Source organism: Periplaneta americana, chromosome 14 (assembly GCF_040183065.1).
Source record: "Periplaneta americana isolate PAMFEO1 chromosome 14, P.americana_PAMFEO1_priV1, whole genome shotgun sequence".
Lineage (NCBI taxonomy): Eukaryota > Metazoa > Arthropoda > Insecta > Blattodea > Blattidae > Periplaneta > Periplaneta americana.
In genome coordinates this window covers 109,817,619-109,842,770 of record NC_091130.1, presented here as the reverse complement: position 1 = coordinate 109,842,770, position 25,152 = coordinate 109,817,619, and the positions used below count along the sequence as shown (strand labels likewise).

The following is a 25,152-nucleotide window of genomic DNA, read 5'->3' as shown; positions in this document are numbered from 1 at the left end:
GCATGCTCAGTATTCCAAGTTCGAATTATAGCGCACTGTGCATGCTCAGTGTTGCAAGTTCGAGTTAGAACGCACTGCGCATGCTTAGTATTCCAAGTTCGAGTTAGAAAGCACTGCGCATGGTCAGTATTTCAAGTTCGAGTTAATACGAACTGCGCATGCTCAGTTATCCAAGTTCGAGTTTTAGCCCACTGCGCATGCTCATTGTTGCAATTTCGAGTTAGAACATACTGCGCATGCTCAGTATTGCAAGTTTGAGTTATAGCGCACTGCGCATGCTCAGTGTTCCAAGTTCGAGTTAGAACCCATTGCGCATGCTCTGTATTCCAAGTTCGAGTTATAGCGCACTGCGCATGCTCTTGTTCCAAGTTCGAGTTAGAACGCACTGCGCATGCTCAGTACTCCAATTTCGAGTTAGAACGCACTGCGCATGCTCGGTATTCCAAGTTCGAATTAGAACGCACTGCGCATGCTCACTATTCCAAGTCTGAGATTTAGCGCACTGCGCATGCTCAGTTTTCCTAGTTCGAGTTAGAACGTACTGCGCATGCCCAGTATTCCAAGTTTGAGTTATAGCGCTCTGCGCATGCTCAGTGTTCCAAGTTCGAATTAGAACGCACTGCGCATGCTCAATATTCCAAGTTCGAGTTATAGCGCACTGCGCATGCTCAGTATTCCAAGTTCGAATTAGAACGCACTGCGCATGCTCAGTGTTCCAAGTTCGAGTTAGTACGGCTTTTAGCTGGGAACCTCGATCTAAAGTTAGTGAATTGCAAGTCGGGAACCAATGGAGTCATGGGATGCTTACCCTGCCTGCCATTTTAAACATCATTCATTCTTTCTTCGTCCCCTTTCATTCATTCAAGTTCGAGTTAGAACGCACTGCACATGCTCAGTATTCCAAGTTCGAGTTAGAACGCACTGCGCATGCTCAGTATTCCAAGTTCGATTTAGAACGCACTGCGAATGCTCAGTGTTCCAAGTTCGAGTTAGAACGCACTGCGCATGCTCAGTATTCCAAGTTCGAGTTAGAACGCACTGCGCATGGTCAGTATTCCAAGTTCGAGTTAGAACGCACTGCGCATGCTCAGTATTCCAAGTTCGAGTTAGAACGCACTGCGAATGGTCAGTATTCCAAGTTCGAGTTAGAACGCACTGCGCATGCTCAGTATTCCAAGTTTGAGTTTGATCTCACTGCTCATGCTCAGTTTTGCAAATTCGAGTTAGAACGCACTGCGCATGCTCAGTATTCCAAGTTCGAGTTAGAACGCACTGCGCATGCTAAGTATTCCAAGTTCGAATTAGAACACACTGCGCATGCTCAGTATTCCAAGTTCGAGTTTGATTGCACTGCGCATGCTCAGTATTCCAAGTTCGAGTTAGAACGCACTGCGCATGCACAGTATTCCAAGTTCGAGTTAGAACGCACTGCCCATGCTCAGTATTCCAAGTTCGAGTTAGAACGCACTGCCCATGCTCAGTATTCCAAGTTCGAGTTATAACGCACTGCGCATTTGTCAGTATTCCATGTTCGAGTTATAGCGCACTGCGCATGCTCAGTACTCCTTGTTGGAGTTTAAATATATTGCGCATGCTCGATATTCCAAATTCCAGTTTTATCATTCTGCACGGTATTCCAAAATCCACATTAAACCCTTTCCGCATGCTCAGTATTGCGAGTTCCAGTTATATAACATTGCTCATGCACAGTATTTCAAGTATGTCTTATGACAAATTGCGCATGTACAGTATTACAATTAAAGTAGGGGACCCGTGTTCAATTCGAATACACATCTTGTCATTTTTTCTTATAATGTTTTAATTTCTTGTGTAATCCTTTTTTGTTATTTTATTTTTATTTTCTTTTATTATCTGGATTGTAATGATAAAAAATGGTGTTATTACTCTCAACTAATAGAATAAAAGTGTTTTTTACTCATTTTCTTGCGTACAAAACAACTTCATTGTGCAATGAATGACAGTGAAAAATATCATTACTTAACAAATGATCAAAACAACACATATTGTCGCATATGCTACAACAGATAAATGCCAGAATGTCACACTTGAAACATTTGTATTAATAAAAGTGCAATAAGTCCTTGTATAAGTACCCGGCAATAGTGTTGTCTCTTCGGGAACCTGAAGATTTCAAAATTTCCGAAATTATCATACACTAGTTTGCAAAAGTCACGAGCTTTATTTAACGGATTCATCTAGCCACCAAAATCGTCTCCAGTTTAAGATCTAATGCACCGTGCATAATAAAGAAACTGAAAGCTCAAGTAGATGCACAGCAACAATCTTCTTGCTCGTTCAGCTAGCACCAACTGAGGGAGGATCTGTATATTTCTACCGGTATTCAGAAGTTCTGCCTTCTACACGTTTTTGTTTTTAAAGGAACAAAAATTTAAAAATAGCCGGGAATCGAACCTAGAATTTCTACTCGAAAGACGTGTCACTAACTTGATGAGCTACGCAAACAACAGTATAATGATGAAGTATTGCAGTACAGTACGTCAATGGACATTTAGTAACTTTTAACTAGTATTTACGCCCTTTAGAAGCAACCTCGACATATTTTCGAGGTTGTTTCTTATTCTCGTTTTCATGAGCTTCGAAATGAGCTATATTCCATTAAAATGTAAAAGGTATGTGATTAAAAGTTTTCCTTGTGAGTAAAACTAGAGACTATATTAGTTGTATCCAATATGGGATGTACACACTGGCGTTCAAAGATACCTGACCCTACTAATCGATAGTGATCTATAATTTGTTGGTGTAAGTGAGGCTTCTTTAGTTATTACTTCTATGAATAGATGGCGAAGTTAATGTCACTGTTGCCAACCATACATACATATATTAGCATTACAGAATTCAACATATTTTCACACCCCTCTGTTGATTGAAAAACAACACAGAGTTTAGCTGGAAACCGCTGATAATATCATTTTTCTCGACACTTACTTAACTGTACCAATAATGGTGCCACCTGTTGAGAACTAGCGGAACTATTTAAAAGTTTGTCAATTTGTTATATCTTTGGTTCTGACATCTCGTCATCTCGTGGTTTAAAATGTTAAGTTACAGGATCTGTCCTTATACTGCTTGTTTGAGGCTTGAAAGTAATGTAATTTTCCCTAAGATAGGTTACTAGCCTTATCGTTAGGTAGTCCAGTAGTGGGGCTGCCACTTTTAGCCTCTGGACAGGCTTGTAATGCAGCATTTCCTCTGCATTTGATGAAACAGTTATACCGCTGTGACTCGGTCGCCATTTCCTCGTTGGTAGAAACAGGGTGGACCACGGGAAGGTGATAAAGTCCGAAGAGACCTTTTATTCGACATATTACAAGAAAAAAAATATTCCAAATTTGCTATTGCAAAATATAATAGAAATCTACACAGACAGCAAAATAAGTGTCAAAATAAATAACTGTATATCCGAAAGAAAATTAGTTAATAATGGAGTTCGACAAGGTTGTCCACTATCACCAACTTTATTTAATATTTATATAAATGAAATTATTTTAAAATGGAACCAAATCTACACATCAGGAATCAAAATAACCAGTGCTCTAACATTAAATACCTTACTCTATGCCGATGATCAAGTCATAATTTCCAATTCAGAGGATAATTTACAAAGAGGATTGTATACATTAAATAAAATATTAAAAGATTTTGGGATGGAAATTTCAGCACAAAAATCAAAAGTAATGGCATTTTTAGGACAAGACCCAGTCAGAAGTAAGATAATACACAATAACCAATGCCTCGAACAAGTGCAAAATTTCAATTATCTGGGTTGTGAAATATCTTATCAAAATGAAAAAGATGTGAACAAGAAAATTACCAAATTTACACAAATTCTAGGAATAATAAACAATGCATTAAAAGCTAAATTAGTACAAAAATCTACAAGAATAAAAATATATAATACACTAGCATTACCCACCCTTTTATACGGAAGCGAGATTTGGTCATTAAAGAAAAAAGACATGAACAGAATCAAAGCAACGGAAATGAAATTTTTGAGGACAGCAGGATATACTCTTTTAGACCGAAAAAGGAATGAAGAAATTTTAGAACAATTAGAAGTAGAGTCAGTAGAAGAAAAAATCAGCAGATACAAATTCAATTGGCTAGATCATGTAAGAAGAATGGAAAATTCAAGAATCCCAAAAATTATGATGCAATATAAACCTAGAGGACATCGTCGACCAGGAAGACCTTTAAGAAGACTGCTAGATGGGGCCGAAACAGGTCTACAAGGCCTAATTCGTGAAGGATGATGATGATGAAGTTACAGGATTATAAAATCGTAGGTCAGATATCTTTGAACGCCAGTGTACATATATAAACAACCATGCGATACGTTTTATGGCAATATCTATAAAGAGAATAAGAACAAAACAGCACTTAAACATGTATCTTCAGGACAGCACACTCTTTAGGTCTATTTATGTTCACCAGACGTCATTGAAAGTATCCCACCATTTGTAAATTTGTAGCTTTTACATAATAGTATGGGAATTGGAACGGAACAGAATCTGTCCTAAAAATGAAGATAGTTATACTATGCCACTTAGGCCGTGTCTCAAAGCTCAAGTCCATAACACCAGTGACTAGCAACTAGGTGACTTGCAAACTACACACCACAGTCTAGTATTATAGTCACGAAGCTCAATACATAGTAAATATGCATCCACAGATAGTTGCTAACCACTAGGATCGCTAATATCGCCTCATTACAGACAATGCAAAGTAGTACCGGCACAGTCTATTGTTCCTAGCACCCTCGGAACTCAAGCTTCGTGACTGTATATACTAGACTGTGCTGCACACTAAGAAGCTTTGGACATGTATGCTTCAAAACGTACTTCTTCATAGACTATTTTTCTAAAAACCGTGATATCACGGTGCCTTACTGAATTAAGAAGGCAGTTTCATTACGAGTTATGTGGAAAATATAGGGATCTAATATATTACAATAATGTTTAAAACATTGTAAAGAAGGTACTAACAATGTTAATGTTCAAAGTTAACATGTTATTCTGCATTATATTTACATTATTTCACTTTCAAAGCATTTTTAGATTCCATAATCCCAATTGCTGATGAGGTATCCATGTTTGTTTAGTGAACAAGTCATCAATCAAGCAAGCATTTTCGCTTACTAGCTACTATGGACTTGATTGCTTGCACTATGTAGATTTGGATCATGACTTCTGACTTCACATCCGGCTTTTTAGACAGCAACTATCTAGTTCATTTCATCGGAAAATGTAGCTTTGAGACACGGCCTAACTTCTCATGAAAAATAGTCCCCGCTATTTCTTTTCTCTGTTTCTTTCCTCGGAAATGGTTAAATTGTATCGATGTAGGTGCAAAAATTTACGATAAGATTGCATAATATTGCAAGTCATGTACTTTTAAATTTTATGCTATTTGTCATATATAAGCCCCGCGTAGCCTATTACACACAATAAGTCAAGTTTCACCGACTCCTTTTAAGGTAGTCTGTAACCTTTAATCTTCTCCTTATCACTGAAGTTAAATAGCTGCGTAGAACAATTCACACATTGCACATTCATTTGCTTATAAAGAAGAAGGACGTTGCAGAAATCATACTTTCGAAAGACGAGAGTACGACCTTCAAAAATTGTAATAAAATGACTTCATAAAAATAGTAATCCTGAGGTTTATTGATAACTTTCACTCACCCACGCGTATCTACTCCAAATACTGAAAAGAGATTACAAATACGAGTCTGCGCTACTAAATTTAAAATTTAACTATTCGTGCAAAATATTGCAGTTAGGCCATTCAGAATGAATTGACTAGGAGACAACGAGAAAAATCCGAGGATTCTAGGATGAGCCATGAGATTAATGAAGTTCACCTCCCCCCCCCACCACACCTTTTGCGGAGGAAGGACCCGAAGGCTTACACCGCAGGCTGAGGCATATTGTGCTATACCACTCCTGTTCTGTGAATTATTATATTTGTCGACGAACGGTCGCACTCTTGGATACTGGCGTTCAACGTTAATTGACTTCTACTGATCGATAGTGATTGATATATTGTTCGTGTAAGTAATAATAATAATAATACTAATAATAATAATAATAATAATAATGGTTTATTTTAACTGGCAGAGTTAAGGCCATTCGGCCTTCTCTTCCACTCAACCAGTATGATAAAAGATTACTACAGTGCTATGAATATAACATAATTAATACAATACAATACAGTTCAAAGCAATACAATACTACAAATACAAGACAATATAATACATAATTAATATAATACAATGACAATTCTTTTCGTCTTCAGAACACCAATAAAATAATTGTGTAATAATAATAATAATAATAATAATAATAATAATAATAATAATAATAATAATAATAATAATAATGATAGTCATTTCTAAATTAAATTAAATTATTAAGCTCGATCACAAGTATAATTTCAATTTGACTGCGCCCGTAAGAAATCGTTTAGCCTTTTCTTGAAAGTGGTTATTGTCTGGCAGCCCTAATCTTCTGAGGTAGAGAATTCCATTCACGGGGAACTGAGACAGTAAAAGAGGATGAATAATGGGATGTTCTATGGGCAGGAATTGCTAGGATTTGGCTCTCCTGTGACCTGGTGTTTAGATCGTGACTGGAGGATAAGTAGTTAAACCGGGAACGAAGATAATTTGGAGTAGAAGTGTGGAGAACTCGAAACAGAAGAGAGAGCGAATGAAGTGTTCTGCGGTTACTAAGTTGCAGCCAGGATAAAGATTTGAACGAGGGTGTAATGTGGTCAAATTTGTGAGCATTACTGATGAATCTGACACACATATTGTGCACTCGCTGCAGCTTGTTCGAAAGGTCAGTTGTCAAGTCTGTAAATATTACGTCGCAATAGTCAAACAGTGGTAGTACGAGGGTTTGCACTAAAGTCTGTTTTAATTCTGGCGGGAGGAAGTTTCTGAATGGGTTAAGAGAATGCATGGTATAGCACACTCTCTTGGATATTTCCTTTATTTGGCATTCCCAATTTAAATTTTCGTCCAAGAAAATGCCGAGATTTCTGACGATGGAATGGTACGGAATAATGGCATTATTTACTGTAATAATTGGGATATGTACTGTAATAATTGTAAGTGTTGCTTCATTAGTTATTACTTCTACGAATAGATGACGAAGATAACAGTCAGTGTCGCCAATAGTATGTAAATGTATGTCGCATTATAGAATTCAAAATTTCATCCCACTCTGCTTATTGTCAAAAATACTAGTTTAGCGGGAAACCGCTGATATTGTAAAAAAAAGTGTATAGTATGTTATGAATAAATAAATAATGTAATTTTATGTTATTGTTTACACTGTATTATTTTACGTTTTGAAATACTGTATATTAGGAATGCAGAGCTATATATAATCATAATTTTCCTCACTGTGTACCTAAAAATATTGTATTCATTGTATGCTTTGTACTTCACTATTTTATTATTATTATTATTATTATTATTATTATTATCATCATCAATAATTGTCGTATATTTTTATACTTTGTATGTCTCATTTATTTTGACCTCCTGTTCACATTTTATTATGTTTTTCCTTTCGTTCTGTGTGTTACATGAGTAGGACTTACTCCTTGATTAGGAAGTTCGCTTATGCCATGTATGTCAAATATGTTAAAATGCTATATTTTATTTAACGACACTTGCAACTGCCGAGTTTATATCAGCGTCGCCGGTGTGTCGGAATCTTGTCCCGCAGTTCTTTTACATGCCAGTAAATCTACTGACATGAGCCTGTCGCATTTAATCACACTTAAATGCCATCGACCTGGCCCGGGATCGAACCCGCAACCTCGGGCATAAAAGACCAGCGCTATACCAACTATATCAACTAGGCCGACACCATGCATGTCAAAGGCGGGCATTTCTAGCCTTTAAACGAGGTGTAACAGTTACGTAGAATCGCTTTTAAGCGTATGTCTGCATGCGATTCTGTAAGGGACTCCTTGTCAGAGGGTACAATATGCCCACGCTGACATATCTTTGAACGCCAGTGTATGAATACGCTGCATTGTGAACTTAACCCGAGCTATAGTAATGATTAGACATCGTTGAATTGCCACACGCAGCATGCAATCAGGTTGCCGATGTACGGTAGTATAGAGGAGGTGAGCGACCGCCCGGTCTCTTAGTATAAGCAGTTCATGTTTAGAGATGTGACCGGTCCAAATAGATAGAGTAGCTACAGATAATGTATACCTATGTAAGCACTTCTTTTTGCATTACTGTGGTTGGAATAGTCAAAGCTTAACATTTGTTCAGTGTAGACAAGAATTCAATCAAACATACTACAATGAGAATGTTGCTGTTCCAAATAATTGCCCCTGGAATACCCTTACCCCCGCAGCCTGTCTTGACCCGTTGGGGAACGTGGTTGGATGCTGTTAATTATTATGCAGAACATTACAGCAAAATAATTGAGGTAATTTATGCATTGGATAGAACAGACAGTTCCGCTGTTGCAGCTATAAAATCATTGCCTTCTGAACAGCTATTGGAAGATATTCTGTTCATTGATTCTAATTTTAAAATCGTGTCCAAAAGCATCATTCTGTTGGAATCGTCTAAACTACAACTCTCAGAAGCCCTTAATATAGTGGATAAAGTATCACAAACCGTTATCCAAAATAACAATTCACTAATTTCAGAAAACGTGAAATGTGAGTTGAGAAACATTATTGCTAAAAATTCTGCCTATTCACAATCTTCGTATTATAAATGATGTACTATCAGGTCATGACAAGACGTCTGAAGTTGGTGTACTAAAAAGTAGTAACTTTCCGTTCTTCAAATATGCACGTATTACATCGTGTGATGTTGAACGTACATTTCCCAATATAAAAACTGTTTAAGTGACCATCGGAGGAGATTACTTTCCAGTCGCTCAAAATGTACGTAACTCTTCACTGCAATGCACATATTCAAGAATGATGTGAGTACCTTACATTAAATTTTAAGAGTTAATATATCTCACTATAAAATAATTGTGTATTTACATGTTTAGACATTTCCTACTTCAGTGATCATTCATTATATTTCTTCAATGCAGGGTAGAGGTTTTATTGTAACCGCAGTATACTTCTCAGTGCTTACATCAGAGGCATACTCCATCCTTTGCACGCCCCCTTCTCATACAGTCTATACTGCATGCGCAGTAAACCTTGCGATTCTCGTGGCAATTCCACGAAGTCTAGTAATGATGATAATCACATGTGAATAAAACATGGTGAAATGAGTCCGAGGTTCAACACCAGAAGTTAACCAGCAATTCTGCTTCGGTTGGTTGAGGAAAACCCTCGCAAAACCCCCACCCAGGTAATTTGTTCCAACTAGAATTTGAACTCGGGCCCGCTCGTTTCACGGTCAGACATGCTAACCGTTGCTCCACAGCGGTGGACTTACGTTCGCCTTAGAGATGGGAAAACTTCAAATACTCCAACCTGGTAATAAGCCCAATTAATAATGCTACTATTGCATTAACTAGATGAACAAATACGGGGTGGCAAAAAGAAAAGTGACTGAAATACTTTAGTAACATTTTGCACACAATCAGGGGCGGATGCAAGGGGGGGGGGGATTAAGGGGATATATCCCCTCCCGAAATTTTGAAAAAAATACGAAATAAGAAACACAAATAATATTAATTTTAATTCGTGAATGTACATAGGAATTAGAGAGTTTTCCACGTAAATCCTATTTGCTAAAATGTTAAATTCCAAGAACTGCAGGAAGGCAAACACAGCGTTCTTACTTCACGACAGAGAGTCATGAAGAGTATTTTAGGCTTTTAATTTTCCTTCTCTTCTTAGACTATTTTATTAGTCAGCTCAAGGACAGGTTTTTAAATCATAAGGGAATCCTAAAGTCCATACAAACTTTGCTGCCTAAAAACATAGTGCGAGCATCAGATGAAGATTTAGAAACTGCTGTAGAGGCTATAGTAAATCAGTGGCCCAATGATGTTGATGTATCACCAGAGTCTTTCTTCAATGAATTGAAGATGTGAAGAAGAAATTTCCTTGATCAGAAAAATCTTCACCTAATACCTACTGATTTTATATCATCTTTGAACAGGTGCAATGAAATTATTTTTCCCTGCACTCGCAAGGCGCTGAAACTTTTCTGCACGTTGCCTGTAACTACAGCAACAACAGAACGGTCGTTCTCAACTTTGCGGTATTTGAAGACTTACTTGAGGAGCACGATGGGAGCAGACAGATTAAATGGACTGGCCTTGATGTATATACATAAAAATGTAGAAGTAAAAGCTCATGAAGTACTGGATGAAATGTCTAAGAAGTCTCGTCGCCGTCTTCTGTAAATGTCATTCAGTCATTGTTTTTGTATTGGAGTCATTGTAAATGTTAAAATTAAAAAAAAAATATGTTTTATTTAATAACACTCGCAATTGCCGAGGTTATATCAGCGTCGCCGGTGTGCCGGAATTTTTTCCCTCAGGACTTCTTTTACATGCCAGTAAATCGACTGATATGAGGCCTGTTGCATTTAAACACACTTAAATGCCATCGAGCTGAGTTGGGGTAGAACCCGCAACTTCGAGCACAGAAGGCTATACCGACTACGCTACTCAGGCCAACTTGTAAATGTTTGTGACTCGGAAACAAATTGTGAGTATATAAACTTATGTCTTATTACTCCATTTTTACTACCTTCTCAAATCCCTCCCCGAAAAAAAATCCTGCGTCCGCCCCTGCACACAATGATAGGCCTACCGTACAACTGTGTGTTCTACATGTCTTCCACCATTGTGTATGATAAGTTCCATACCTTTTATCATCCTAGTGACCATAGCATCACACTGATCCACTGTCAAACTGTGCAGAACTGTTTCGATGTTTATATGAAGTTCGTCTAGACCAGCGGTCATCAGCTCAGAGCACCCTGGGGCTAGCGTCTCTTGCCCGCAGAGAACACACTGCACTATGGTGCAGTCGTAACTGCTAGAGGGTGTGCCCTCTACCTCTTCCTGCTGCACACGGGACGGCTCCGCTTACCCTTTGCCCATTTCATCGAGTGCTGACGACCACTGGTCTAGACAATCTGAACACACGCTCTCGCCATGAAACAATACTAACAATACCATCCCATCTCACCTCCTCACACTCATCCTCTTTCACAATAGCCCTGCCAAAACTCTGGAATTCTCTACCTGCTAGCATCAGGGACTGTCGAAATAAAATTGAAATCAAACGCAAACTTACTAGGCACTTGGTCAGTAATTGAGACTCGTTCAGACAGGGTTTCTTGTAAATAGTTCTCTTAATCTATCACAAAATATTTCAATATCCGGTAACTTCATTACTATAGATTTTTGTTATTGTAGGTTTAATTTGTAATTCAGTAAATACAAAAATATTCTTTGTTCTTAACTTCTATGATAAAATGTCTAGCTTTCATTAATCAGGTAGTCTTGTCGTACTTTAATTTTTATTGTAATTGTAATTGTAAATTTAATGTTAATTGTAATTTTATTGTTCATATTATAGTTGTAATCCCCTATTCCCCTATTCATCACACGACGGCAGATCAGGACTTGGGGAAGGACATGGAAAATCTGAGTGTCTAGATCAGCGGTCATCAGCACAGTGCACCCTCGGGATAGCGTCTCTTACCCTCTGATAAGAGAGACACTGACGTGCATCTGTGGCTGCTGGCGGGTATGCTATCTCCCTCTCCTTTCTGCTCTGCACGACGGAGCATATTTCGTTACACTCCTTACCCTTTACCCATTTCAGCGAGTGCTGACGACCACTGGTCTTGATCAACCGGCCGAGAAACAGCTGTTGAAGTAGGCGCGCATTCCCGTGACCAGTATGGGAGATCGCCTCACCTTGTTGAAACTCTTGCTTGTGCATATCAAGAGTGTTCAGAGCACAAAATATGCGCAGTTCCCCCTGAAAACGTACAATAACTTGTTCCTTGTAAACTTCTGATGGAACGTTAATTCTGTTTTCATGTGCATCCTGTATGAAGGACGGACCAATGATGCCGTGGGAAATCACAGCGGCCCACACGGTTACTTTCTCCGAATGGTCTCTGTGGCTATTCATATTCATCCGTTTTTTCTTATTTCCCAATCGAGAAAATGAGCATTTTGCTTATTGGCATGGCCACTCAGTAGCACATCACGATTTTTGGTTATCTTTTTATTGGGTTCTTATTTCAAATTTAGAGTTTGCTGATTCCAGTCCTTACACGACATTTACATACATAATTTCCCCCAGGAAAAGAGAGAGAGAGAGAGAGAGTGAGTGAGTGAGTGAGTGAGTGAGTGAGTGAGTGAGTGAGTGAGTGAGTGAGTGAGTGAGTGAGTGAGTGTTTTTTTTTGTAACGCACCAGCAGATAGGAGACATCAAAACAAAGAAAAACTCTATATGAACCCGCGTCCCATTGTACCGCTTTTCCGAGTTATGGTTCCAGTTCTATTTCAGTAATGGCAGACATGTTTACCGTTACAGGAGATGCTTAAAATGATCACCCGCGACTTGAATGCAAGCATGCAGTCATCGACTTCAAAATTCCACTCTCTTTCAAACATACCAAGTGTCTGTCGGATTCGTTGGCAGCCATCTTGTATCTGGTGACGAATGCAGTTGAGCCGTTTTTTTAAATGGCCCCACAAATAAAAATCCATTTAATCTAAGTCTGAGGAATACGCAGGCCATTTTTTAGGTAATATTGCATTCGGCGAGTCTGTTCGTCAAATTCAGATCTGCCATTTTCTGGTCTGATTAATCCCTGTTTGATACGGGTGAAAAAGTAATTGGGAAAATGTTGATATAGATTAAGTATAAATTATTCTCACAATTGACAGTATCAATGGTTTCCCGCTAAATTTAGTTTCTTTTTTTAAAATCATTAGGGGAGTATGAAATGCATAATTTTAAAATGCGGATATATTTATGTAATATTGATGACACTATTTTCTTCGCCATCTATTCATAGAAGTAATAACTAAAGATGCCACACTTACATGAACAAATTATTGATCACTATCGATTAGTAGCGGACAGGTATATTTGAACGCCAGTGTACTAACACAGTGCGCCGATGTTATGACAACTACTGCAGTACAACCGCTCTCTTACTCTAGTCACAGACCATGTCTCTCTCTCGCACAGAGTAACTACATAAGGTTGCAGCACCGTTGTTTACGTTCCACATACAAAATGGTCATCTATACTTTTTTTTTTTTTGAAAGAGGGACATGACAGCAGCGTTGCGATCGGAAAAACAAGTGAATGTCACATAGCGTGGTAGGCCTGTTGCTATGGTAACAACGGTTGAGTTGCCAAACTTACAGTTTCCACATGGCGAGTGCTTAATAGCTCTCTTGGCGACACTAATTGTGAATACAATGTTAGCATTGGCACGTTTCGTCTTTGATCCTCCATCGATTTTTGTACTGTTTTCTTACCTTCGCGTCATTTGTCAATGGATGTTTTAACGTCAGCCATCTTAATGACAATTGTTAGCTACCATCAGCTGGCAGCGTGATAGTCCATATTGGCAACACGGCACTGTAGTTCCAAGTTCGGCCGCTTAACTGTTATGTCCCATCTTTCAAAAAAACAAGTATGGTACATACCTTAACTATAATAGTTACACTACAGTCTAGTATACACAGTCACGAAGCTCAATATGTAGTAAATATGCGTCCATAGATAGTTGTTAACCACTAGGATCGCTACTACCGCCTCATTGCAGACAATGCGAAATAGTAGTACCTGCACAGTCTATTGCTCCTAGTACCCTCATAAACTGTATATACTAGACTGTGGTTACACCTTTACAAACTACAATGTCATTACCTCCATCGTTAAGCAAAAGTGATGAAAGTTGGCTGTCACATTCTCTTTGGCTAAAATTCCTATGATGTCATATGGTGCATTCTTGAACATCCTGCTCGCCGAGATATCTGAAACATAATAGTAATAATTCAGTAGTAAATATAGTCTAGTCCATTATAATAACTGTACATAAAAATGTACTGTGTGTGCAAGTTTCGCTATACCGACACGCTGTCTACTGGTGCTGTCCTGAATGCAAACTACAATCAAGATTTCGGCACTATGTTCAAGAGTTGAACACAAACACTTCGTGCGAATGGATGCTTCATGTTTTAGTTTAGCTTAAGCATTGCCTTTCTGAAAAAGTATTTATATACGTACGATTAACGTTAATAGATTTGGTCCGTGAAGCAATTTCATCAGAGAATCCCTAACGTCGTCGTTACAAGTCGCAAAGTCATTCACGAAAGTAAATCAATTTCAGAATACTGAAAAAGTTGCATAAAAACGCAGACAACAACGTTATGTTCTCACTGAAGAAAATTTGAATGATATCATATTTAAGGTTCTGGCTGATATGAGGCCTACATCATCAGGCAGTACATCTCACTTGACGATATGTGTCAGAAGAAGAACAATCTTTGTATACATCTGAAAATTTGATTAGTGTAATATGTAGTTAATTGGCGATGTATGCAATGGAGGGGAAAAGGAACTGGCCGCCCTACTTCATTACCTCCTGGTGTAGTTGCCTCATAAGTGGTGCCATGCTGGTATCACTTGTGAGGTTCAGACCTGTCTTCGGACAGTTGACTAAACAACAACATCGTATATGACCTGGAAAAATCTACTAAAAATCCGCTTCGTTATATTTCTTAGGAAACGCGTATGTCTTTAAAGTACTATGCGAAACGGTGCCATGTTAATTAAATGAAAACTAGACAAAATTATCATAATCCATAAGCTCCAAAGAACGTCATATGCTCATATCCCTGCATGAAATTAAGTTTGAGTGTGGCATGCCATTACCAGTGAAGGAAAATAGATCCGTTTTTTAATTTGAAAGAGTTTTTAATCCGTATAGATATGTTAAAATGAACATATTCGTTTTAGCGAGTTAACAGAGACGAATCGTGAGTTTGGCTTTTTATAATAGGATTCTGCCACAGCACATACAAGCAACGTTTTCATACAAGTAGTTCACAAAGTATTTGAGAAAAGAGTTGTCAGTAATAATGTATGACTCTTTCATTCCGCAATCTAACTACTGTGACTTTTATCTATAGTGAACTTTAAAAGAGAGAGACTGTAAAAAAAATAAATCAATATACTTTGGAAGGAAAAGAACATAACATCCGACAAAACACCGCCTCCAATTACGGACGGAAAATGCAGCAAGCGAAACATGATTCCATAAACAGACACCAAAAATATTTCTAACATGAAAGCATAGACTTTCATTATTTCCTGCTTAATTTGGTTGAAAAAATTATGTTTTAACTATAAAAATTTAACAAATCTTTGCTCGAATAGCCCTCTCCAGTCGATGTACACGGTAGGGCATTTTCAGAGAATTAATTTTACGTATGACATCAAATATGGATTCAAACAACCTATTTATGCTTTTATTTTTCATCTTTCAGACAATTATATCTTCATCCCCTTTGCTGTGGAGACCTTCGGTCCTTGGAGTCATGACGCTAAAGTTTCGGTATCTCAAATCGGCCAAATTTTGATCTCCATTACTAGTGATCACCGGTGCACTACTCATTTGCGTCAACGCTTAAGTATTGCTATTGAACGCGGAAATGCAACCGAATCCAGCTCTTTCGGCGAACACTTTCTTCTGTAAAATTTATATGTATTCTGTGTGTAAATATTTGTATTTAGTATTATAAATTTAATATTAGCACATCTTGTAACATTGTATTAAATCAATATATTTTGTTAATAATTATTGTAATAAATTTCACTATAATAATATTATGCTTTTGTATTTGTTTATTTACATAATTGAAGGTATTAAAAAAAAAAACAAATCCTTCAGGTGATCGCCTTCAAATTGCAATGCACTCTTGAAGTCGCTTCTGGAAACGTCACCACAAACACATACCTCCTGAACAATTGTCCAGTTTCATACCGATTGAAGAATCTTATTCATCTCTTGAATATCATACATTCTATGGGAGAACACCTTCTGTTTAAAATAACTTACTTTAATTTGCAGACTTAGCACAGATTCGTCCCCGGATGCATCATCTCCCGATCTGGCGATATGCTGTGGCCATCGCGTTCACCCGATTTGACAGTTTCAGATTTTTATGAGGATATTCGAAACATAGATTATATGATATTGAAGAGTTGAAGAGCAAGACACGACATGGAATAGAAGACATTAGTTAACAGTTGTTCGCGACTTCAGTCGTTTTCAAATAATATAATAATATACAGGGATATCATTTTATTTTTACTAACATTTTTAATATTAACCTGGCTATACCTTTAGAGAGCCGGAAACACCGTTTGCTACCCCCTTCCACGATTGTAGTTCGATGATACTGGCGTAAAACACAAACAAATCACTTTACTAGGTATAGGAGGGAAGAAAAGTAGTTCATCCATTTACGTAAACTAGGAAATATCGATAATTTTCATTAGGTTTTGTTTAATAAAAATGCAGTACTGTATTAAGAATAAGTGTTTTTACTCACGAACTGAGTTATCCATTCGGACGTATTCATTATGCAGTGTATATTATACTGCCTACAGCACATTAGCGTACAATTAGAGAATGAAGTTAAATTGAAAAATAATCGTAATATGGATATTTAAACACATTTTTGAAAATGGTGGCCGTTCATTTCGATACAGGCTTCAGTTCTTTTGTGCATATTATCGCACTATGGACTATTGCATCTAATTCCAATTGCCAGTTTCGTCCTTCGTACTAGTAACTCATGTTGAAATAATTCTGTACCTACTCTACTGGAAATTCAATCTTCGCTTCTGCCCGACTCGCACAGATAAAATTACTCAGAGATGCTATCTACTGTCCGTCCAAATGGTTATGCCGCAGGATCGTAGAAAGGGGGGAATTCACGTGACAGTTAATTACTTAACGAGGCCCTTTTATTTAAGTTATTTTAAGCAGTTGTATAATATTACGTAAACGTCCAATTCCTAACAGAAATTAATGTTTTCAGAAAAGAGCTAAAACAGCCCAGCTTTTACAGAGGTGCGAGCAGAAGCAGGTGGAGGAAATCAGGATGCGACGTAGGCAAACGGACAGTACCTGTGAGAAAATATTATTCAATATTGAAAGCTCTTTCGTCACTGGAAAATGCGACCATATTTCTGGAACCTACTGTACTCACTAACTCAGTGCTGTTTACTATATGCGTCCTTCATTCTGTGTGGAGGACAGTTGGAACTTCATTAGTAGAAGGGGTGGGAGTGAAGTACATTCAAAAACTCAAGTACAATAAAAATTGAAGTAAAAATAAAATGATGTCCCTGTATAAACATGGGCGTCATCAGCGCCAAGCTTGCAGTGTGTGGCTGCCACAACAAATTCTTAATCAACTGCTTGATAGGCTTCCTACTAGCTTTACTTGTGAATCTAAGTTCATTTTTTACTTTATTCATACCGTATGATAAATATTAACTCCCTGATTTAACCAAAAACAATTTCATGCAGTGCCGCAAATATGTTATGACTAGTACAGTGCGATTATTTAGTTCTGACAGTCGCCGGCAATGTGCGCCTGGGTCAGGCGAGTCCATTAAGTTACGGCAAGGGATGTTCAGGTTAGTCTGTCGCTTGCCTTCAGAGAGATCGGATGTCACGCATGCGGTATAGCGCTGTTTCAGTACAGTTACTGTACTGCATTCCTTTAATGACTGCTCGCCCTATCTCTATTCCGGAACTCTCCCCACTACTCCTATTACTTCTCCTCTTTCGCGTCGGTGAGCTGTCAGGATTGAATAATCGGTCTGTAATTACATTCTCAACACTACATTCGAGTCTATGGTGAATCTTGTAGCCACGATAAATAAAAGAATAGACCTATGAAAATAATCTCACTTTATGGTACTATGTTGGTACTTACTTCCACGAAACCAAAGAGGTGATGCTTCATTATAGCTGAGACAACGTGTTCGATGTTCTACTTTATTGGCTGCCAGGTAAGTCAGGAGTTCGAACCCCAGACACGTTCCCCAAATAGGAAAATAGTCGCCTTGTTTATTTTTCTCCACGGCCAAATGGTACAGTTCTCCTCCAGCCTCCGCGTATCCATCAGTTGCATTGAAATACGTGGCACCGCCCGGAAGGAGAATGCTAGGGAAACCATATGAGCATGGTAGTAAATATACATGCAGTAATATTAAATATAGCATTTCTCGAAAATTACTCATCTTTCAGGCAAATTGAACAATTAAATTCCACTCTATGAAAAGTCATCTCACAGAAGTGACAGAACGAGTAAAGGAATGAAAATAACTTACTATGTAAGGTTGATGAAGATGATTATGATGATGATTATGATGATGATGATGATGATTATTATTATTATTATTATTATTATTATTATTATTATTATTATTCATTTAGTGTTCTGCCCAAGGGCAGTCTTTCACTGCAAACCCAGCTTTCTCCAGTCTTTCCTATTTTCTGCTTTCCTCTTTGTTTCCTCATGTGATCCGCATATCTTAATGTCGTCTATCATCTGATATCTTCTCCTATCCCGAACTCTTTTCCCATTCACCATTCCTTCCAGTGCATCCTTCAGTAGGCAGTTTCTTCTCAACCAATGACCCAACCAATTCCTTTTCCTCTTCCTGGTCAGTTTCAATGTCATTCTTTCTTCACGCACTCTTTCCAACACAGCTTCATTTCTTATTGTCTGTCCACTTCACACGTTCCATTCTTCTTCATACCCACACTTCAAATGCTTCTATTCGCTTCTTTTCACTTCATCGTAATGTCCATGTCTATGATGATGATGATTATTATTATTATTATTATTATTATTATTATTATTATTATTATTATTATTATTATATTTGGTTTTTTAACGACGCTGTATGAACTACAACGCTATTTAGCGTCAATGGGATTGATGATAGCAAGATGATATTTGCGAGATGAGGCCGAGGATTCGCCATAGATTAACTGACATTTGCCTTATGGTTGGGGAAAATCTCGGGAAAAACCCAACCAGGTAATCAGCTCAAGCGGGAATCTAACCTGCGCCCGAAAGCAACTCCAGATTGGCAGACAAGCGCCTTAGCCGACTGAGCTACTCCAGTGGCTTATTATTATTATTATTATTATTATTATTATTATTATTATTATTATTATTATTACTTACTTACTTACTTACTTACTTACTTACTTACTTACTTACTTACTTACTTACGCTTTTAAGGAACCCGCAGGTTCATTGCTGTCCTTATTGTAAGGTTCTGTAACAAGCTGTTTTTTACGGTGATGGGTTGTTAGCCCTTCGCCCAACCCCCAAGCTGGAGGACCACCCCAGTGCTTATTCAATATATTCGCAGCTACCTTCCATATCTGGAGGCCGTCTCCTCTATCCACAACCTGAGGACGCGCCATGCCATGGTGATAGGGACCCAACTATTATTATTATTATTATTATTATTATTATTATTATTATTATTAGTATTAGTATTAGGCCTATATTGACGACAATAATGACTACAGTGATATGAGGATGTTGAAGAAAATGATAATTATGATGACGGCAATAATATTAAAAATCATCATTATGGTAAAGTGCTCATCTAGATTGCGTCTAAATAATGGCACAATACTCAAATGTGAATCCCTGCTCATCAGGGCATTTCTGGAAATGAACTTGCAGATGCAGCAGCAAAAGAAGCTACACGGCTTCAATTGCATATCTTAACATCTATTCCTTATACAGACGCCATTAAATACATATCCAGAAAACTGCACAACCATTGACAAACATCATGGAAAGAGTCATGATCCAGCAAACTTCACGAAGTAATGTAACATTCCAGAATGAAATATCCAATACAGAATTTTTTAAACATCAAGATACAGTTATAATCACCAGACTGTGAGTTGACCACACCAAAATGACACATTCTTATCTACTAGACAGAACTCTTCTTCCAACATACACCAATTGCCATTAGGAGCTCTGTACGCCACATAAAAAATGAATACCCATTATATCAACTCCATCGAGATCAATTCCATAATATATCAACAGTTCTAAACAACCCATCATCCAGCTCAAACTTGATTAAATTTTTAAAGCTATCAACATATATAAATATATTTAAATGAATTTCCTGTATTCTAATATATTAAACATTATATAAACTCTTAAAATTATTTATGTATTGTTGCAATATGACTTACTAAGTTAAAGTGACATAAAATAAATGAATTTTAAAAATACTAACAACACTATAGTGAATCCAAATCCTATGTTAATGCTAGTTTTATAAACACTTTGAACCAATTTCATATAGAGACAGATTCTTCACTACACATTAGGGTACGTACAAGTTGGAGCGACGATAAACGATAAAAGAAGCAGCGATGCTATATCAGGGAGAATTAAAGCATGCGTAAGGTGTGCATATTGGAGTAATGATAAAAGCGAAGATGCACGATAAAAGTGACGAAAAAGCTAAGTTCCGTTTTCTTCGCTCTTGTCGTTCATATGATCTCTGATTAAGATAATATTATTCTGTATAATGACCGGTAGTTATCAATATATCCGAATATTAATCGATTTATTATTATTTCGGCTTATTAAATTAATTATTGCAGATATTGACAAATTGATCAGTTGTGTATTTATTCGTCCTATGTTATGTGATCACAAGAACCAATCACAACACAACGAATTTATACTATCTTTGGGATGAGAAACGGGTTTGATTTTGTACGTATTTAAGTTATATTAACCTTGAACTTGGCAGGCGATACTTTATATATATCTTCTCTCATTAAGTGGATGCATAGAATATCTTCTACTGATAAATCAAAATGTTCGCTTCCCGCGTTCTTGTTGCTCCGATATGAACACTTGATTCTTTGATAATACCAAAGCGTTGCTAGATCATTTCTCTTATCGTTTATCATTGCTCCAACGTGTACGTACCCTTAGAAGCAAGAAGAACTTCCTTCATTATTAAATTTTCATTGTTATGTTGTAACACTTTTATAGAGTAGGTACCAGTAACCAGAAATATTGCCAAAAATATAAAAGCAGTAGTAGTAGTAGTAGTAGTAGTAGTATTAGTAGTAGTAGTAGTAGTAGTAGTAGTAAAAGTGATGGGGGTGCAGCAGTAGTGATGGCAGTAGTGATAGTAGTAGTAATGTGGTAGTGGTAGTAATAGTAGTGGAATAAACAATCATAGAGAGAATAGAGAAACTCTCCCCCCCCCCCCCAAATAAAAAAAATGGAGATTAAATGAAGCTGTTTAGTCGAAGGAAAGGTAGTTAATCTGAAAGAAAAGACCAGTTTTCAAGAAGTTGACATATTTTCTGACTGGTTATATGTTTTATGCGTTTCAAAACAATTTGATTTCCATTTCCAAGTTTAGAATTACTGTTTATAGTTTTTCTTTCCTTGAACTACGAGTACCATTCGAAATCGAAAGGCAAGGGGGAATACGAAATACAACTATAAATTAAGATCATTAGAATCAGAGTGATCTAAGTAACATGAAAGATGTTCTGAGAAGCAAACATTCTCATGGGGACAGATAGAAAGTTATTTTTTTTTCTTTTACCATGTTAAAAATGTCAAAACAAGTGCCTATACAAATTCTGCCCACTCGAACGCAATTACCATGACCGTTCAGAAAGTAAGTTTTCTTGGGGCTGTTTACAGGAAGAAAACACAATTTAATAGAAATATTTATTGTAACAGATACAGTAATTTTATTGTTGAGGTATTTTTCAAAATATTCCCCGCCGAAATTGAGACATTTGTCATACCGTGGGACCAACAGAGAGGTGCAGATGGCTGTCACACACTGGTTTCAATCCCAGGCGGCAGACTTCAGGGACACCAGGAAACAAATTTGATCATATGGTATGACAAATGTCTCATTTCCGGTGGTTAATATTTTGAAAAATAACTCAACTATTGCTGTATCTGTTTCAATAAATCTTTCCATGATATTGTATTTTCTTTCTGTAAACAGCCACAGGGAAATATACTTTCTTCACGGCCCTCGTAATTGTGCTCAAGTGGCCAAAATAGATATAAGCACTTGTTTTGACATTATTAACATGGTGGAAGAAGAAAAAAAAAACTTTTTTCTCTGCCCCATGAGCATGTTTGCTTGTGATATATTTAACTTCGAAAGTTTGAAAGACTGAATGCCTTCAATCTGTGAAGTTAACTTTTTATCCAACGGTTGTCAATAGATGATGGAACTCATGTAAATCGCCCTTTCCCTTAGTACATACAAATATGAGTGCATTTAACTCATATTTGTAAATTTGTTACTTAGATGACTGCGGTTCTAATGGCCTCAATTGTGGACTATAAAACTTACCCATTTACTTTATCAACGATATGTCTATAATAGTCCTTTGTTTCGTTGATCCTGTAAACATAGAAAAAAGATTTAAATTATGATATTATAAAAACAAAGCTCTCCCCTACCTATAAAACTAACAAAGATAGCAGAATAAAATATAACAAGGCGACAGGAAATAAAAGCAAATATATGTGAACCAAAATTACAATAAATAACTTAATAAGAATAGAATAATCGTATAAAGAGTGAATCAAAAGTAGGAACCATAGTATTATTCACTTCAGCTTGAATTGTCTTACGATATGCTCAATATGGTAAACCTCTTCAGCAAGGCATGTTCAGATGATGCTCCCAGTTCTTCAGGAGACTGAGGATTGTGGCAGGCGATATTTGCGCGGCACATTCCATTATCCTCCCTTGCAAATTGTGCAGAATAAATCATTACCTTCATTTGACCCCATAGATAGTAATCCATTGGTGTAATGTGAGGGGAACTTACGGGCCAATGGGGCCTCGCCGACCTATCCACCTCCCAGGAAACTGGTCATCCAGCCACTGATGTACGATTAATCTATAATGCGGAGGGGCACCATCCTGCTGAAGCATTGTGAAGAACTAGCCGTCCTCATTCAGAATTGATGGCAAGACGCACTCCTCTAAGAGAGTCTTGTACTTCTTGGTGGTCAGAGCAGCTTCGAATGATCCTCCCACATCATTAGTTCAATGGTTTCTAACTTTTGACTCACCCCATAAACTCTTTCAATTAAAGTGAACTGTCCGTTACAGAAGACACTGCTTTGGTTCTCGTCACGTCGAAGCCTCCAGTCTGCTCACTAAACTGTCCGTTTGCTACGCCGCCATCCCAAGAGCAAGTGAACTGTCCTTAAAAATCTAAATCCACCTCGGTAATGCATTCCATTCCCTCAAAGCAGTCGAGAGAAAAACTGAATAAATCATTACTCTATCAATACTCTTCTCCAACTCTAATCTCTGATTGGATAAACAGCATAAACGTAAGCAGACGTCACAAAAAACAATGGATAATGATCAGAGAGTATCACCCCTGAACACATATACAACAGACTGCTCAGCCTTATAGGCTTTGACGGCAACAACTTTTATCAGTTTCACTATGCTGCCATCTAGCTACTGCATAAGAAGTCACGTTATAACTCTTATTTCAATTGTATGGAGCAACTGTGTGGTTGTTCTCTTCCATATGTTACCGTTTTTAACATGGGGATGGCCAATCTGTTATATATGTGATCTGAGATATCACATAGAAAATATGAGTAGGTATTTGATTAATGTCATTATCGATTGCAACCTAAAACTCCTGAGTAGATTCATAATGGAATCTTAACGTGGCAAAACACCAGTATAAACAAATAAAACACTATGATCTTATGTAAATAAAACTTTTTTGTGGCATGGATAAAAAATGGAATGCCACAAGACCGAAATAAGGAACACTACATATAAACGACCTAAATAATTTAATGAAAAATGAATTACTACAATTTGAAATCGCATGTTAATAAATCAATTTTAATTCTACACACATTTTCACATTATGTATTCACTTGCAGGATAACATTTAGCCTACCGGTACTATTCGTATTTGCCACTTTCTGATATTTTCTCAAGCAAGTTCTTATTTAATGCAACATGACTGAAAGAATATTTGTAAGATATACCAGAAAAATTAATTGCAATTAAAAACTCTGTGTAATTATATCAGATGTCCACTTCAAGGGTTTTTGAGTAAATATTTCTACCACAGATGCATTTTAAATTGATATACATAGCCAGAGATTTATCAATTTTTCAAACTTTAAGGGGTTAGGTACAGCTTACAGCAGTAAAAATTTTTGGAAATATTCAACAATTTTTTTCTCCATTACTGTATCTTGTACAATAATGAAAATTGGTATGTGTAAAACACTGTCCTTCTGCTATATGAAGAAAAAAATATTTTTACGATTAAAAAAAAATATTTATATATTTTTTTCAAAATTCATAATGGTGATAATTCACTGTGCAGTGATGAAGCGTTTCCCTCATAACTCATAAACTTGTTAACTTTTTTCATGTTCTCTTGCTTTTATTTTATTGCTGAAACTCATGTTTACAATATCATGCTCTTTCAACCATATTCCTTAATAAATAATATTTTTTTTTATTTTGTGTTAGAAAAAATACTGATACTTGACCATTTTTTAAATGAACTTATTTTTTATCAGACAATCTATCAAAGGTAGAGAAGTGATCTTGCACCATATTGTAGATATGACATGTATAAATACACACAAAAGAGTTCATTGCAGAATGTCTGATACTTTTTTTTTTCAATTATGTGGGAAACACTTCATCACAGCACAGTGAACTGAATTTTGAAAAAAAAAATGTAAATATTTTTTTAAACCGTAAAAATATTTTTTTTCATATAGCAGAAGGACAGTGTTTTACACATACTAATTTTCATTAATGTACAGTAGTGGCAAAAAAAACCAGACCGACCCTTGTAGCTGATTTCAGAGCCTTGTTCACTCCAGAGCACGATAGACTGGTAACTAAGACTTTCGTGGTTCGAATCCTGCTTGGGAAGGAAACTTTTTTTTGTTCCTTATTCAAATTTATTCCTAATACTTTTCGACTGCTGACAAAATTCATCTTCTGGGAATAATAAGTTAATTGAGTAGT

At 36.9% G+C, this 25,152-nt stretch overlaps 1 protein-coding gene across 1 annotated transcript in view; it reads right to left on the bottom strand.

The window, feature by feature from the left end:
- LOC138713661 (gamma-glutamyl hydrolase-like) overlaps positions 1–25,152 on the bottom strand; it is a 135,440-nt gene that overhangs the window by 105,109 nt on the left and 5,179 nt on the right. Inside the window, exons 3-5 of the mRNA XM_069845926.1 lie at positions 22,465–22,515; positions 18,000–18,229; positions 13,912–14,018 (exon numbers count right to left, since the gene is read on the bottom strand). Of these exons, the coding sequence (XP_069702027.1) occupies positions 13,912–14,018; positions 18,000–18,229; positions 22,465–22,515 (388 nt within the window). The remainder of the gene's footprint in view (positions 1–13,911; positions 14,019–17,999; positions 18,230–22,464; positions 22,516–25,152) is intronic.